This window comes from Felis catus, chromosome F1, assembly GCF_018350175.1.
Source record: "Felis catus isolate Fca126 chromosome F1, F.catus_Fca126_mat1.0, whole genome shotgun sequence".
NCBI lineage: Eukaryota > Metazoa > Chordata > Mammalia > Carnivora > Felidae > Felis > Felis catus.
The window spans coordinates 35,339,304-35,355,379 of record NC_058384.1 but is presented as its reverse complement, the minus strand read 5'-3'; the positions used below and the strand labels follow the sequence as shown (position 1 = coordinate 35,355,379).

Below are 16,076 nucleotides of genomic sequence, written 5' to 3'. Positions count from 1 at the left end.
CAACTCCTCATCTCTGGTGAAAAGATTGGTTTTTTCCTCGCGGTATAGGGAGAGCATCTTCTACATGAAGAGTTTTATCTCCTGCTTTCAGAAAGAAAAGAAGTCCAAGTGCCCTTCCTATGTCTGCCATTTCAAGTGCCTTTAGCTCAAAATAATCTTTAGTAATTTTACTCTTTGTTGTCCTGGAACAGGTCACTTAGTTCAACATTTTGTGCCGCGAGCTGCTATTTTAAATTTTTTTTTCAACGTTTTTTACTTATTTTTGGGACAGAGAGAGACAGAGCATGAACGGGGGAGGGGCAGAGAGAGAGGGAGACGCAGAATCGGAAACAGGCTCCAGGCTCCGAGCCATCAGCCCAGAGCTCGACGCGGGGCTCGAACTCACGGACCGCGAGATCGTGACCTGGCTGAAGTCGGACGCTTAACCGACTGCGCCACCCAGGCGCCCCAACGAGCTGCTATTTTAAAATGTAGACTATTATTTTACTTCTGTAATACTTGCTTGATATGCATTTCAAAATAGCTATTTTGTTTTGTGTTGTGTTCCTTCGTCAGGTTCTCCGACTGACTATGTGTTGATTCTCCTTTGCTTGCTATCTGTGCTTAACATTTTCCTCTAATGTCGTTGCTCCCTTTAGTTTGGTCTTCTCACATGTATCCTTATTTATCCCTTATGGCTCCCAAGACAGAAAGTGAGAAGATTCACAACGCAAGTGCTGTCGGAACACTAAAGTGTTCCTATTGGAATAGCTGGAAACCACACTTTTCACTTGGTTTCCTGAGTAGTTTGGAAAATGTACATTTTTAAGAAGTTTCAAAATGAGGAAATGCTTACATCTCAGTGTCTCTTATCTTATTAAAAGATTAGTTTTTCTTTAAGTCATTATTAAATAAATCCAACTAGGATTATTACGTATTATTATTTATTATTAAATAAAGCCAACTGGAGGTCCCATTTGCATTAATCTTCAATCAGAGTGTACATTTATTCCTTGATGATAGCACAATTTTAAGACATACTAACAGTGCTTTTTCTTTCTGTTACCATAATATACAGAGGGCAGTAAGACAAACTGAAGAAAGCTTAGAACTTGTCAAGAGCTATAAAAATGGGGATCGTGAACAGAGAGCTAATGGTGTATTGGAGAGGGTAAGCACCTGTAAATCAGAGGGAGGCTGCCTGTCCAAGGACAGGAAAGTTTGGGGCCAGTAACCTGGCTGGTACCGACATCTACAAAACACTTCGGAACACACTCGTATGAGCCTTTTACCCTACATTGTCCCGTTTGAGCTCGGGATAAACCCCATGCCTGACAGATAGTCGCTGCCCGCCAACAGATTCCAGAATAAAAGAATGAATGAACGAACACACACATCTCACTGCGGTGATAAGTTCTACTGAACGGAGTGCTCGGTGGGAAGTGCTGTTTAGAAAATATTGTTTCTTCACTGTTTAATATTGCGTAACCTGTTAACGTATTTAGACCCCTTTGTCCAGCTTCATTTAGAGTCAGAGGAATTTCATTACAATCTTTGGCCCTCTCTTATTCAGATACGTTTTAGTTGGCTCAGCCACTAGTCATTGTGAGATCCAAGATAGAGGAGTTGATTGGAGTCATCCTCTCCCACAATGTATAAGTAAGTAAAGACTTTTTCTGACTTGACCACAAACCTACATCAACCATGTTCGGTACTAAAACTCCCGTGTATCTTTGCTGCGTCTTCTACCCGCCATTAAAAGCTGCATCATGAAGTTTAGATTTGCAAGGATACCTTCCCTGATGATTTCTTTCTCTTCATTCACTCATCCCAGTCGCCAAGTGCGATCCTCCTCCAGCCATCAGTAATGGGAAGCACAACGGTGGAGATGAAGATTTCTATACATATGGCTCCTCTGTCACCTACAGCTGTGACCCCAACTTCTCGCTCTTAGGCAAAGCCTCCATTTCTTGCACAGTGAAAAATAAAAAAACAGGCGTCTGGAGCCCAAGTCCTCCTACTTGTAAAAGTAAGTCACAGTGCCTGGGGTGGAGGGGGGGGGCTCAGTTGGGTAAGCATCTGACCCTTGACAGTGGCTCAGGTTGTGATCTCGGGGTCATGAGATCGAGCCCCTCTCCTCCACATCGAACCCTACATGGAGCCTCTCATCAGCCTCCGCCCTGAGCATGGAGCCTGCTGGAGGTTCTCTCCCTCTCTCTCTGCCCCATTCGAGCTCATGCGTACTCTCTCTCTCTCTCAAAATAATTTTAAAAAACTTAAAAAAAAAAAGCTAAGTCACAATGATGCATTGTGATTTGGAAGGCGAATTTGGCTTGGAAGGTGAATTTGTTGGGGGAAATGGAATGATGACAAGACTAATTATTGCCATGATGTATGCATGTATTCTCTCAACTGGTACTTATGTATGATGTACCATTGTGCAGTGACAAACAGCACCAATATCTCATTGGCTTTGCAAAGTAAAGGTTGGTTTTCATTCACACTCAGTCTGCTGAGTGTCCAGGAGACTCCAGGGCAGCTGGAGTCTAGGTGGTAATTTAGCAACAAACTTAGCAGCTTTGATCTTGTGGTATTTCCACATCAACATGTGCTTTCAACATCTGTTCAGTGGGTGAAGAGAGAAAAGTAAATCATGCCCTGGCTTTTAAAAAGAGCCTTGGGGGCGCCTGGGTGGCTCAGTTGGTTAAGTGTCTGAGTCTTGATTTCGGCTCAGGTCACGATCTCACGGTCCGAGAGTTCGAGCCCCACGTCGGGCTCTGTGCTGACAGCTCGGAGCCTGCAGCCTGCTTCAGATTCTGTGTCTCCCCCTCTCTCTGCCCCTCTCCTGCTTGCTCTCTGTCTCTCTCTCCCCAAAATAATAAATAAACGTTTAAAAAATGTTCTCTATGGGTCCGCTTGACATATAGTGTTATTAGGCTTTTGTGTTATAGTTGACACAGGATTAACAACAACAGTAATATCTTCATTGCCATTTCTCTCTTATGACCCACTTGTCTCTTCTTGTGATTCTTTAGAAGTCACTTGTCCTAAGCCGGAGATTCAAAATGGAAAAATCATCTTGGGATTTGGACCCCACTATACTTATAAAGACTCCATGGTGTTTGACTGCAATAGAGGTTTTATTCTCAAAGGAAGCAGTTTAATCCACTGTGGAGAAGATAACAACTGGGACCCTCCTCCTCCCACTTGTGAGCTCAGTAAGTACGGGCCATGAAAGGATTTCAATGTTTCCATCTAAATTACCCAGAAATGCTGGTGAGGGCATACTTGTATGCCTAGACCCACTTGCCCCACTGTGAAAATTTAAATTTAGATCAATGACTGTCTTTGTCTTGTAGTTATTGGGAAAAAAATGATTAGAGTCCACTGGGCAAGGTCGTCTATAACCACAAAATGCTGCCACAAAGAGTTGCGCGGGTTGTGGACTCTCCAACCCTAAAGGGAGACATTAACATTGTAGATTAGTATATTTCGTTCAACAATTCTCTTGCAGTTAGTAGAAAATAGTTTTGTTCCAAAAAAAAATCATTACATTATGATAACTGATTTGAAAGATAATAATAAAGTGTCCCGTGTGGAGGGGGGGGAATGCCTTTTCCTAACTTCCACAAAAGGATTATATGGCCTAACCATGAATCTGACACTCTGCAATTATAAACTTATGTGAGTCACTAAGAATTACGTTAATACTAATAACGATAACTTGGTGCTAGTCTGTTTTCTGGTGTGGCTGATCCATCAGCCAGGGCAAGATAGTTCCTGACTGAATGAACACATGGCATCCTTTGGTAGAACAGGCTAGTCGATGATCACGGTTGCATCCCGAGTAACGGCATCGCTTCCCCCTTGTTCTTCTTTGATGAGCAGATAGTTGTCTTGGCTTACCAGACATCCCACATACCTCTTGGGAGATGTATAACTACCAGATGCCAACAAAACAGGGAGTTTATCCTATTGGAACTATGCTGAAATACAGGTGCCGTGATGGCTATAAACCTATTTCAGATGAGCCTACGACTGTGATATGTCAGGAAAACTTGACTTGGACCCCGTACATAGAGTGTAAGGGTGAGTTTCTGCTTTTTAAATCTTTTTGTATATTAAATGCCCAACCTGGGCTAGTATTTCTTTTCTTTTCTTTTCTTTTCTTTTCTTTTCTTTTCTTTTCTTTTCTTTTTTTTTTTTTACCTTAAATGGAGGAAATTTTATCTTTCAAGAGAAATTGAGAATTATAATAATTCAACAGAATAGTGCAGTGTTATTGTCAGGAGGGATCATGCAAGTCTTGGAGGAACTGAGAATTATAACCTTTCCGTATCCTCGTTCAAAATCAAATGGGGGGGCGCCTGGGTGGCTCAGTGGGTTAAGCGTCCAACTTCGGCCCAGGTCATGATCTCACGTCGGGCTCTGGGCTGACGGCTCGGAGCCTGGAGCCCGCTTCCCATCCTAGCCAACACCTGCTAGTTTTTGTTCTTTTGCTACCAATCAATCTGACAGGGTCGAGGTGATATCTCACTGTGGTTAATTTCATTTCCCTGATGATTAGTGATGTTGAACAACAACTTTTCATGTGTCTGTTGGCCATCTGTATATTTTCCTTAGGAAAATGCCAATTCAGGCATTTTTAATCAGATTATTTGATTTTTCAGTGTTGAGTTTGAGAAGTTCTTTATATATTTGGGATATTAACCCCTTACTGAATGCATCGTTTACAAATACCTTCTTCCACTCAGTAGGTTGCCTTTTTGCTGTGTCGAGGGATTCCTTCACTGTGCAAAAGCCTTTTATTTTGGCATAGCACCAACAATTTATTTTTGCTTTTGCTTCCCTTGCTTGGAAGCGATAGATCCATAAAAATGTTGCCGACGCTAATGTCCAAGAGATTAATGCCCACGCTTTCTTTTAGGAGTTTTATGGTTTTGGGTCTCACATTCAGGTCGTTAGTCCATTTTGAGTTTATTTTTGTATATGGTGTAAGACAGGGGTCCAGCTTCATTCTTTCGCACGTAGCTGTCTAGTCTTCCCAATACTCATTTATTGAAACTATTGTGCTTTCCCCATTGTATATTCTTGCCTCCTTTGTCACAGATTAGTTGTTTATATAAGCATGGGTTCACTTTGGCGCCCTCTATTCTATTCTAGTGGTCTGTGTGTCTATTTTTGTCCTAGTACCAGACATTTAAAAAAAAAAATTTTTTTTTTCAACATTTATTTATTTTTGGGACAGAGAGAGACAGAGCATGAACGGGGGAGGGGCAGAGAGAGAGGGAGACACAGAATCGGAAACAGGCTCCAGGCTCTGAGCCATCAGCCCAGAGCCTGACGCGGGGCTCGAACTCGCGGACCGCGAGATCATGACCTGGCTGAAGTCGGACGCTTAACCGACTGCGCCACCCAGGCGCCCCAATACCAGACATTTTTAATTACTACAGCTTTGTAGTATGTCTTAAGAGCTGGGGTTGTGTTACTTCCAACTTTGCTCTTCCTAAGGATTATTTTAACTATTAGAGGTCTTTATGGTTCCATATAGATTTTAGGATTATTGGTTCTAGTCCTGTGAAAAACACTGTTGGTATTTTGACAGACACTGCATTAAATCCATAGATTGTTTTGGGTGGTATGAACATTTTAAGAATATTAATTCTTCCAATCCGCGAGCATGGCATATCTCTCCTTTTGTTTGTGTCATCTTCAATTTCTTTCAACAATGCCGTATTGTTTTCAGAGTATAGGTCTTTCACTTCCTTGGTTAAATGTATTCCTAGGCATCTTATTCTTCTTAGTACAATTGTAAATGGGACTAATTTCTTAATTTCTCTTTCTGCTACTTGGCTGTTAGTATATGGAAACTGAATAGATTTCTTTTTTTAAAGCTTTTATTTGTTTATTTTGAAAGAGAGAGAGAGAGAGAGACTGAGAGCAGAGGGGGACAGAGAGAGAGAGGGAGAGAGAGAAAGAATCCCAAGCAGGCTGCACGTTGAAAGCGCAGAGCCTGGGGCACCTGGGTGGCGCAGTCGGTTAAGCGTCCGACTTCAGCCAGGTCACGATCTCGCCGTCCGTGAGTTCGAGCCCCGCGTCAGGCTCTGGGCTGATGGCTCAGAGCCTGGAGCCTGTTTCCAATTCTGTGTCTCCCTCTCTCTCTGCCCCTCCCCCGTTCATGCTCTGTCTCTCTCTGTCCCAAAAATAAATAAACGTTGAAAAAAAAAATTAAAAAAAAAAAAAAGCACAGAGCCCAATGCAGGGCTTGCACTCACAACTGTGAGATCGTGACCTGAGATGAAATGAAGAGTTGGACACTTAACCGACTGAGCCACCCAGGGCCCTGAGACACGATAGATTTCTATGTATTGATTTTGCGTCCTGCAGTTGTTCTGAATTTATTAGTGCTACCAGTTTTTTGGAGGAGCCTTTAGGATTTTCTATATATAGTATCATGTCATATGCAAATAGTGACAGTTTTACTTCTTCCTTATCAATCTGGATGCTTCTTATTTCTTCTTGTCTGATTGCTACAGCTAGGACTTCCAGTCCTATGTTGAATAAAAGTGGCAAGAGTGGGCATCTTTGTCTTGTTCTTGGTCTCACAGGAAAAGATTTCAGTTTTTCGCCATGATCATTGTGATGAAAAACCATGGGTTTTTCAGGTGACCTTATTTTGAGATGTTTCCTTTAAACCCACTTTGTGGACACTTTTTTTTGTCACGAATGGATGTTGTGTTTTGTCAAATGCTTTTTCTACATCTTTTGAAATGATTATATGCTTTTAAACATGTTTTGCCTCTTGTTAATTTGATGTATCACATTCATTGACTTGCAAATATTGAACCACACTCCCATCCCTGGTATCAGTCTCACTGGTTTATATTGAACGGTCCTGTTAATGTATTGGTGAGTTTGGTTTGTTAATATTTTGTTGAGGATTTTTGCATCTGTGTTCATTAGGATTATGGCCTGCAGTCTTCTTTTTTAGTGGTGTTTGTTTCTGATTTTGGTATCAAGGTAATGCTGTCACCATAGAATACATTTGCAAGTTTTCCTTCTGCTATTTCTGGAATAGTTTGAGAAGAATGGACGGTAACTCTTCTTTAAATATTTGGTAGAATTCACCTGGGAATAGTGAGGCCATCTGGCCCTGGACTTTTTTTGTTGGAAGTTCAAAAACCTACTTTAAAATCATATTTATTTTACTCACTAGAGTCGTATTGATTTAATGCTTTAATAAAGGATATTTTTTAACCATTTAAAAAGCAGAAGTGAGGGACACCTGGGTGGCTCAGCCAGTTAAGCATCCGGCTCTTGATTTCAGCTCGGGTCATGATCTCATGGTTTGTGAGATCCAGCCCCCACGGTCAGCATGGAGCCTGCTTGGGGTTCTCTCTCCCTGTCTCTCGCTCTGCCGCTCCCTCACTCATTTTCTCTGTCTCTCAAGATAAATAAGTAAACTTAAAAGAAGAAACTATTAAAAATAATAAAAAGCAGATGTGAAATGGTATTTATCCCAATTATCAGACAATCTGATTCAGCGTGGAATTGCACTTATGACTTAAATACTTAAAAGTATTTTTTACAGTATTACCTAAACATGAATATTATAATTTAGAAGACATATCAATCTTGGACATTTTTATTGTAATTCATAAATAAATGAGTGGTGAGAGTATTTGAGTATGCCCAAAAGATCCCGATTGTAGTGCTAGTCAATCTCCTCATGTGAAGAATAGGACATTTTAATTTGCTCTGATATTTTCTTTACCTCAAACTATATCAAGTTCTACCTTAAAGTAGTTCTACTAATGAATAAGAAATTATATCTTTATATCAGCTCTTATTGCATTAAAATTAAAGACCTTAATAGCTCTTTCTCTTAAATTTGGCATCAAAAAAGAAAACTCCTGGCCATATGCAAGAATTTAAATGTCTTTCTGTGCATTAGTTGTCAGGTGGCTATAAACTTTTTTTTTTTTAATTTTTTTAACGTTTATTTATTTTTGAGACAGAGAGAGACAGAGCATGAACAGGGGAGGGGCAGAGAGAGAGGGAGACACAGAATCTGAAACGGGCTCCAGGCTCTGAGCAGTCAGCACAGAGCCCGACGCGGGGCTCGAACTCACGGACCACGAGATCATGACCTGAGCCGAAGTCGGACGCATAGCCGACTGAGCCACCCAGGCGCCCCTGGCTATAAACTTTTAAGGACAGTTTTCCTCCTGTTACTGAGGCAGCGTAAGTTATTAGCGGGGTTAGTAATGCTGTGACCCTAGTGAAAACACAAAGCGATGGGTGTCATTTGTCATTGCTTTTGAATACTTCTGAAAATTTACATTTTCATAGAGGTTTCATCCCACTTTTCGTTTTGGAGGCTCCTAATGAAATTATTTAGTTGGAGGGAAATGACTGGGTTGGAGTCCTTTAGCAATCAGGGGCAGGGAGAGCAGATCCAAGTGTCTCTGGTACCCTCCTCTGTTTCTCCAATTTCTCTTCAGTGGTGACATCTTCGGAAGGTGGAGACGAGCTTATTATCCATAGGAACCCCATTGAAGTGATTTTACTAACCTTTAGCCTCACTTTTAATTTTTTAGAGGTATGTTGCCCAACACCAGAGCTGAAGAATGGCAAAATCAATGAACAGAGATCTAGTTCTGTCAATAGCTGTGATTTTTTCAATGGAGACGCAGTTTTATATACGTGTTACCAGAAATACAAGTTTGAAGCCAGATGTCAAGCAGATGGCACCTGGCATCCCAAGACACCAACATGTGATGAGAGTAAGAGCTTTGGATTTGTGTTATTTTAGATGTTTCTTTGTATCAAAGCGATGGAGATTATTAAGGGAAGGTTTGAAATTCGCTAAAAGATTTTGTATACCCTGCACGGTTTTTGGAGTGGATAAATTTGTTAAAGAGCACTGCCCACCCCCTAGTCCAACTTTCCTCCCCCCACCCCCCGTTGTTTATTTCCATCCTCTTGACCTTGCTTCTTTGCTTTGCTTTGCTTCGCTTTGCTTTTCTGAATCAGGAAATCGGCCCCATGTAATAGATCAGCTGGACTTTTCAATTATTGCCTTGTTTCTCTTGGTATTTTTGTCTTTTCTTGCCTTCTTTCTGATCCATATGCCTTAATCTGCAGTTCAATACCCACTCAAACCTGTTTGAAACCATCTGTCTAAATTTGCTTCCTTTCTTCCTCAAACTTCCTCCTTTCCTTTTGTGTTCATCCATTTAGCTTGCACACACATACCCCAAATATACACCTATGAACCAGGCTCGGGTTTCCTCTGTTCTGTCAATTGGTTATCATGGATACCTCCCACATAGCCATAAGCACGAGCTAAAGAGGCACTTGGGCAATGGTGGATGGGCACAGGTAGGATCCGGGCAGCCTCTTTGTGCCAGATGTTGTGCCATCGGGTCCTGCTCATGCTCAATCCCAGATGACGACTTCCACTTTATAAACGAACGGTTTGCTCCCTGCCTGGCCTTCTAACTTGTTGGTTCTGAGAGACCAAGCTCATGAAGAGTGATTTTGGCACATGCTCACTTCATGACCCAATGTCAGGCACGGTTCCTATCAGGACCAAATAACATGCCAAGAGTTATGTCTCCAACAGCACATAATTCTCTGCAGCAGTGCATGGCCTTGCTTCAGGATCTCAAGGGTCTATGCTGTGATCATGCCATTGACATTTGCATGTTTTCCGACTAGAGCCACCTTCAATATACGAGGCTCTGCAGGGTCCTAAGGTCCAAGCAACAGGACGATTTCACTGACAGTTAACTAGCTGCCGAGCCGTATCCCAACATGGGCTGCACACAAACCCAGCTATGTTTTATGTCATCTAGCTCATGGGCTGGAATCGTATTCCCACGTATGGAAGATCCTGCCTCTGGAAACGGGAAAGTTCTATTACATGTTGTGCATCTTTTTTTCCTTGGTGTGGTGTGCCATTTATAATAGTTCGACTTTAGTTTGGAGGGATAGCCTAACAAGCCGTGTACCCTGGACCTCTAAATATTGCACTGATCTGGCAAACCCTTGAATCTTTACCTTCTATATGCTGGAGCATCATTACGAAGGATGGAAAAGCCCAGTCTTTCCCTTCACCTCCTGTCTCCCTTGTGTGTCCCTTTTACTACTCACGCAGAACACTCACAGCATTTCTGGTGACCAAACGTGTGGTTTTTTTTTTTTTTCTGACACAAAGAATTCTCCACAACACCATCTGGATGCCCTGTAATTTACTCAGTTCCAACAGTATGGACCTGGAGATTGTATCACATGCTACACCTTAAAGACTCAGTCTCACAAAACTTCCCTGCCCCTCCTGACTTCAGATCTCAAATGTGGGTAGTGGGTCCCCAGGTTACCACCAAAATCTGTCCAACTTGGCTACAAACTGGAGGTTCCCATGACTTCCTTCTTGAGTTCCATTCATTTGCCAAAGTGGCTCACAGAACTCAGGGAAACACTTTTGTATTAACCAGTTTATTAAAGGATCTGACAAAGGATACAATGAACAGCCAAATTAAGGGATATATAGGGTGAAGTCTGGAAGGATCCCAAGCACAGGAGCCTCAGTCCCTGTGAATTGCGATCCATCACTTTCCCAGGACGTGGATGCGTTCACCCACCTGGCAGCTTTCCAAACCATGTACTCCTAAGATTTTATGGAGGCTTATCCTCTGTAGCATGATCAATTATTGACGCTGTTTCCCCCTTCTTTGGAGAGGAGAGTGGGGCTGAAAAATTCCATGCTTTATTCATGGCTTGGTCTTTCTGGTGACCGGTTCCCATCCAGGAGCCACTGAAAGTTGCCTCAGTAGAACAAAAGATGTTCTTAGGGTTCTCAGCACTTAGCAATTTACAAGCGTTTAGGGGTCTGCACCAGGAACTGGGACAGGTATCTATCTGTCTCTCTCTCTCTCTCTCTCTCTCTTATCTATTTATCTATCTATCTATCTATCTATCTACACATTAGCTTCTTCTTGCCCATACAGTAGAATTAACATGATGCCATTGATATACTGGATCAATGTGGATGTCCAGATAGTTGTAGTATCCAGATGCTATTATGACAGGGGTAAATGACTAATCATACCCAGGTCTAAAACTACAATTGTGTGATTTGATCATTTCATGTGTATGCAAACTGTTTCTGACCCCCTTTTTCCGATTAGGATGAAAAGAAGGCATTAGCTAAACCAGTGACCCCATTTACCTGAGGATAACTAAATCTACTTTAGCAAAGATACCCCATGCGAAATGAGACTAAAATGTTCAGTTTTCAATACTTTACTGTAATTTCCCAGAATCCTAGTTTTCCTGGTAGACAGATTGGGGAAATAAATGGCGATATGATGGGAACGTAGCTTTTGTTCTTCAAGAGTGGCACCAATTTTCCCATTCCACTTTCCCCTTGGCATATGATGTATTTTTTAATATAGTATCTCACCTTCCTGGGGAAGACAATGGGGAGAATCAATGGCTTCTATTTGACTTCTTGGATATGACTAGTCTTACCCCATAGACCAAGAACTCAATATGGAGTTTGGAACTAGCATTGGTTTTGTTTATTCCCATTATACTTTTGAAGATATTGGATATGACTGTCAAATGGTCTAATGAGGGGGCTATGGTGGTTCCTCACCCTGAGACTTACAAGGGGGCAGCCCAGGTCTTGGGTTTGACACTTGATCCCATGGGCAGAGAAGATCACAGGACAGAAGGAAGCCTCCTACAAACCACGCAGATTCTGGGGTGAGCTATATTTTACATTCTACAAGTTCATACTCTGTCATTTTTGTCTCTCACCATCGAGGCTGTGATTTCCCTCCTACCATTGACCATGGACAGTATGAACGACATCAAGCATTTGGTATATTCAGTCGTACTGAGGCGATATATAAATGTGACAAAGGATACACTCTAGTTGGTGAAGCTCGACTCTCTTGCAGTTCTTCAGGCTGGTCTCCTGCAGCCCCTCAATGTAAAGGTAACTCCTGCTCCCTTTCCAGTCAGGTGGGTGGAAATGTCACAAAAGCACCGAGAGTACAGCTTCTTCCTGCCAGGGGCAGCACAGAAACATTTGATGTGGTTGACTTGAAATCATTACTGTGTTCCGGATGCAAACATTACAAAGGGGCTACATTAACATCAACCTCCCCAGGCTTTCTCCCAGTCATAAATCTCAGCCCGATTCCCACTTTCAAGAAATATTCTGAAATTTTTCCTAGTAAAATGGGACTAATAACAGTCCTCCCTTCACAGAGCTGAGAGAATCACATAAAGTGCTTAGCTCGAGTCTGATATGTGGTCAGTGCGCAACAAAAATGCTAAGGAATATTATTGCTACCGAATAAAAGATAAAGCAATTAACAGCACCCACGATAGTTAAATCTTATAATCCTAGCTTGTTGTCGTGTCCTTTTTCTTATACTTATGGATTCCTTGAAACCATGTTTCCTTTGTAGCTGTCTGTATGAAACCAGAAATAGCCCACGGAAAGCTGTCCGTGGATAAGACTGAATACGTTCAAGCTGAAAATATCAGCATCCAGTGTGACTCTGGCTATAAGTTGGTCGGTCCGCAAAGCATCACTTGCTCAGAGAGCAGAACCTGGGACCTCAAGGTGCCCAAGTGTGAGTGGGTAAGTGGCACAGTTCAAGGAAAGTTCCAGTCCTATCAAACCCTAAAAATGGTGCCTCTCCACAAGCGCTGTCCCAGCCAGCAATGGTGAGATCTGAGTTGTCAGGATTCACTCCTGAGTCCCTCCAAGGAACACTCTTTTATCTTGAAGCACTGTGGTCCCTTAGGAGTGACAAGTTTTCCTCTCTCACTGGAGATAGGAAAACCTGAGCCCCTTAGGGAGAAGAGGGTGTCAGATGCCCGCAACACTGAGACCCAATTTGACTTCTCCTAGACTATCTAATATTCTGTGTTCCATTTCTGGATGGTCTCAGAAACAGCCTCTGTCTTCACAGAGGCCCCTTGTGAAGTTGTCTGAGAACCAGTCCCTATTCATCTAGGGAGGACTAAGTTGGGGCCCGAGGTGTTTTCTGTTTTTCCTGCTCACCTGCAAGTTCTGGGCTTCGCCTTGGCCCTGAGCCCTTAGTCTTGTCATTGTCAGAAGGACACTGACAACCCCACTCCATACCTACATCTCTTTTAGGTGATTCCTGAAGGCTGTGGACACGTGCTCGCAGGAAGAAAGGTCATGCAGTGTCTCCCCAACCCAGAAGATGTGAAAATGGCCCTGGAGGTGTATAAATTGTCTTTGGAAATTGAACTGCTGGAAATACAGAGAGATAAGGCAAGGGATCCTGCTATGGACTCACCACCGTAATTTCTCCCAAGAGAGGGAGAAACACGTGCTGCCTTCAATACAACACTGGTCGCTTCAGCTTACCCACTCTCCTGCCCCCTTTGTCCCATCATTCATGGTAATAAATGTCTAGAAAGGACAATTTGTTCATGTTTAGTCTTTGAGACTGTACAATTATCGATCACCTCATAGCTCACGTTTTTGCTTTTCTGGACACAAAGTGCCCATTTTTGTTTTCAAGTAAAAAAAATTACACATCAAATTTAGTTTTGTTATTTGTGGTCGCCGGGACTCAGTTCTTAATGAGGTCTCTGAAGTAATCCATTGCTGAAAGTAATTCATTACTTCCCTGTAAGGGCCTTGGACACTGATGTGGGCTCACAGCAAAGCGTTTCCCGGGATCGCTCACTACACAGGTTCATGTGTACAAATCACCCAGGGCTTTAATGGTTCTTTTTATTATTATTTTTATTTATTTAATTAAATTTCAGTCAGTTAACATTCAGTGCGATGTTGGTTTTGGGAGTAGAATTCAGTGATTCATCACTCACATACAACACTCGTGCTCTTCCCGACAAGTGCCCTCCTTAGTTAGATATAGTTGGGGTGCCCTCCATCACCCACGTAGCCCATCCTCCCCCCCACTTCCTTCCACAAACTCTATGTTACTTCTGTATCGTTAAGACTCTCTTGTGGCTTGTTTCCCTCTCTTTTCAGTAGAGTAAATGTAGACACACCCCGAAGTCCTGGTCCATTCTCCCCCCTTTGAAGGGAGTCACGTCCTTTACCAAACCCCATGAACCTGGCCTCTGCCTCTCTAATGCTGCCCCTCAACTTCTACCTGACACGAATGGGATTTGTGTTTGTGTCCGAACCTCTTTATTCCATTTTTAGGGAAGAAACGCTGAAAGGCTGCCGAATGTGAGGCCCACATGATGGCCACCTGTGCGTTCCCAAGTCCACCATTTGATTTGGCCCCGTTGTCCTTGATGGAAATGTAACGCGGCCTGAGCGACTATCCCATACGTGAGGAGAAACCCCCGTCAATCACCTGTGATATACAGGTGGCATCCTGGAGGCTGTTGTTCCTTCTCTCACCACCTCCTCCGACGCCTGCATCTTCTGAAATCTCTCCTTCAGCGAGTCTCTTCTCTAGGGGAACGTTGGCCTCTTTGTTTCAATTTCCCCAAATGTACTCTGCAGAGGCACTGGTGTCCCACAGGCTTTCACTGAACTTTACACGTCCCAGATGGGCTGGAACTGCGAGAGAAACCCACTTGGCATGGAAGGTTCCACTGAGGGTCCTGGAAGCCATTCGTCTGCCCCAGCCTCGGGGAACCCAGGAGATGTTTATTCTGGATTTCATCTTAGACAGAGGTTTGTGGGGGACTAATTTCCTTGGAAGGTGGCCCCAGAAAGCATGGTGAGCGAGTGGGAACGGGATGAGAAGATGAGAAAGGGAACACAGCGAAGAAGGGAGCTTTCTCAGGGTGTCGACTGAGGCTGCAGACAGGTGTGCAGATCTGAGACTGTTCTCTGAGAGCCTGTGGATCACAACTCTGCAGAGTCCTTCCAGGGATGAGGACCCGGAACGTCTGTCCACCAATTCCCCTCTCCCATTGGTGGAGACTTGTTCCAACATCTTCGACAGCCAACCCTGTGGGCCCCCTGAGCAGTCTCCTGTGGCCAGGGAGCACCATCAGGCACAGAGACCCTGATGGCCGATGGCTCTTTGGCTCTGCCTGCAGTAGCCTCCAGGGTCGGGACGTGCGCAGGGCACATATGGCCTCTTCCAGTTTCCTTTTCTCTATGGCTCTCTTCTGACATCTGTTCTGGTCTACCTCTCTCTCACCACTCTAAACTCTCATTTCTCTTTATCAGGTCCCCTGTGGCATTGCTTTTGTCCTCCCTGACTGCATTTTTTTTTTTTTTTTGAGTGAGCTATTGAGTTCTGATCTCGCATTGAGGTTTCTCTTGTTATCTGAATTCTCATAAATCGAATAATCGTCTACACTAAGCACAAAACAACTAAAATTCACCAGCAAGTCAACAATCTGCTGTAACAAACATCAATCCTCGCTTTTGGTTTTGGGGAGTGAGGATGTGGAAGGAGCCTCAGGGGTCCCGCAGACATTCTGGGAATAGAATTGCAACATTGTCTGCTGCTATTGTTTAATTAGCTGTGCATCGTAACTATTTTTTCCAAATTTTTCTTCTCTTTTTTTCAAAATATGAAATTTATTGTCAAATTGGTTTCCATACAACACCCCGTGCTCATCCCAACAGGTGCCCTCCTCAATGCCCATCACCCACCTTCGCCTCCCTCCCACCCCCCCATCAACCCTCAGATTGTTCTCAGTTTTTAAGAGTCTCATGTTTTGCCTCCCTCCCTCTCTAACCTTTTTTTTCTTTTTTTTTCCTTTTTTTTCCTTCCCCTCCCCCATGGCCAAATTTTTCTTCTCAAATGTGATCTAAGATTGTGGAAAATATTGCTAGTCATATGCATGAGCTGAGCAGGCTTAAAAAAGACCTTTTCAGAAGATTTTGTAGCAGAGGAACTCATTCAGTCTGTTGGTCATCAAGGGTTTCAGTGAGAGAAAGGAAAGGAGCCTGGGCACTTGATACCAAAAACCTAAGATGAAATTGAGAACATTCAGAAAAACAATGGCATCATCTTATGAGAACGGGGCCGATGTGTCATTTCAAAGCAACTGAATTGCCTGCATCAGCTTACCTTAGCAGGAGCTATGCCATTGCA

General features: G+C 43.1%; 1 protein-coding gene across 1 annotated transcript in view; it reads left to right on the top strand.

The window, feature by feature from the left end:
• LOC101094897 (C4b-binding protein alpha chain) overlaps positions 1 to 13,580 on the top strand; it is a 28,027-nt gene extending 14,447 nt beyond the window's left edge. The window contains exons 5-12 of the mRNA XM_006942826.5: positions 1,553 to 1,638; positions 1,814 to 2,008; positions 3,015 to 3,197; positions 3,868 to 4,068; positions 8,580 to 8,765; positions 11,816 to 11,989; positions 12,468 to 12,643; positions 13,166 to 13,580. Of these exons, the coding sequence (XP_006942888.3) occupies positions 1,553 to 1,638; positions 1,814 to 2,008; positions 3,015 to 3,197; positions 3,868 to 4,068; positions 8,580 to 8,765; positions 11,816 to 11,989; positions 12,468 to 12,643; positions 13,166 to 13,339 (1,375 nt within the window). The 3' untranslated portion in view covers positions 13,340 to 13,580. The remainder of the gene's footprint in view (positions 1 to 1,552; positions 1,639 to 1,813; positions 2,009 to 3,014; positions 3,198 to 3,867; positions 4,069 to 8,579; positions 8,766 to 11,815; positions 11,990 to 12,467; positions 12,644 to 13,165) is intronic.
• Positions 13,581 to 16,076: the final 2,496 nt, after the last annotated feature.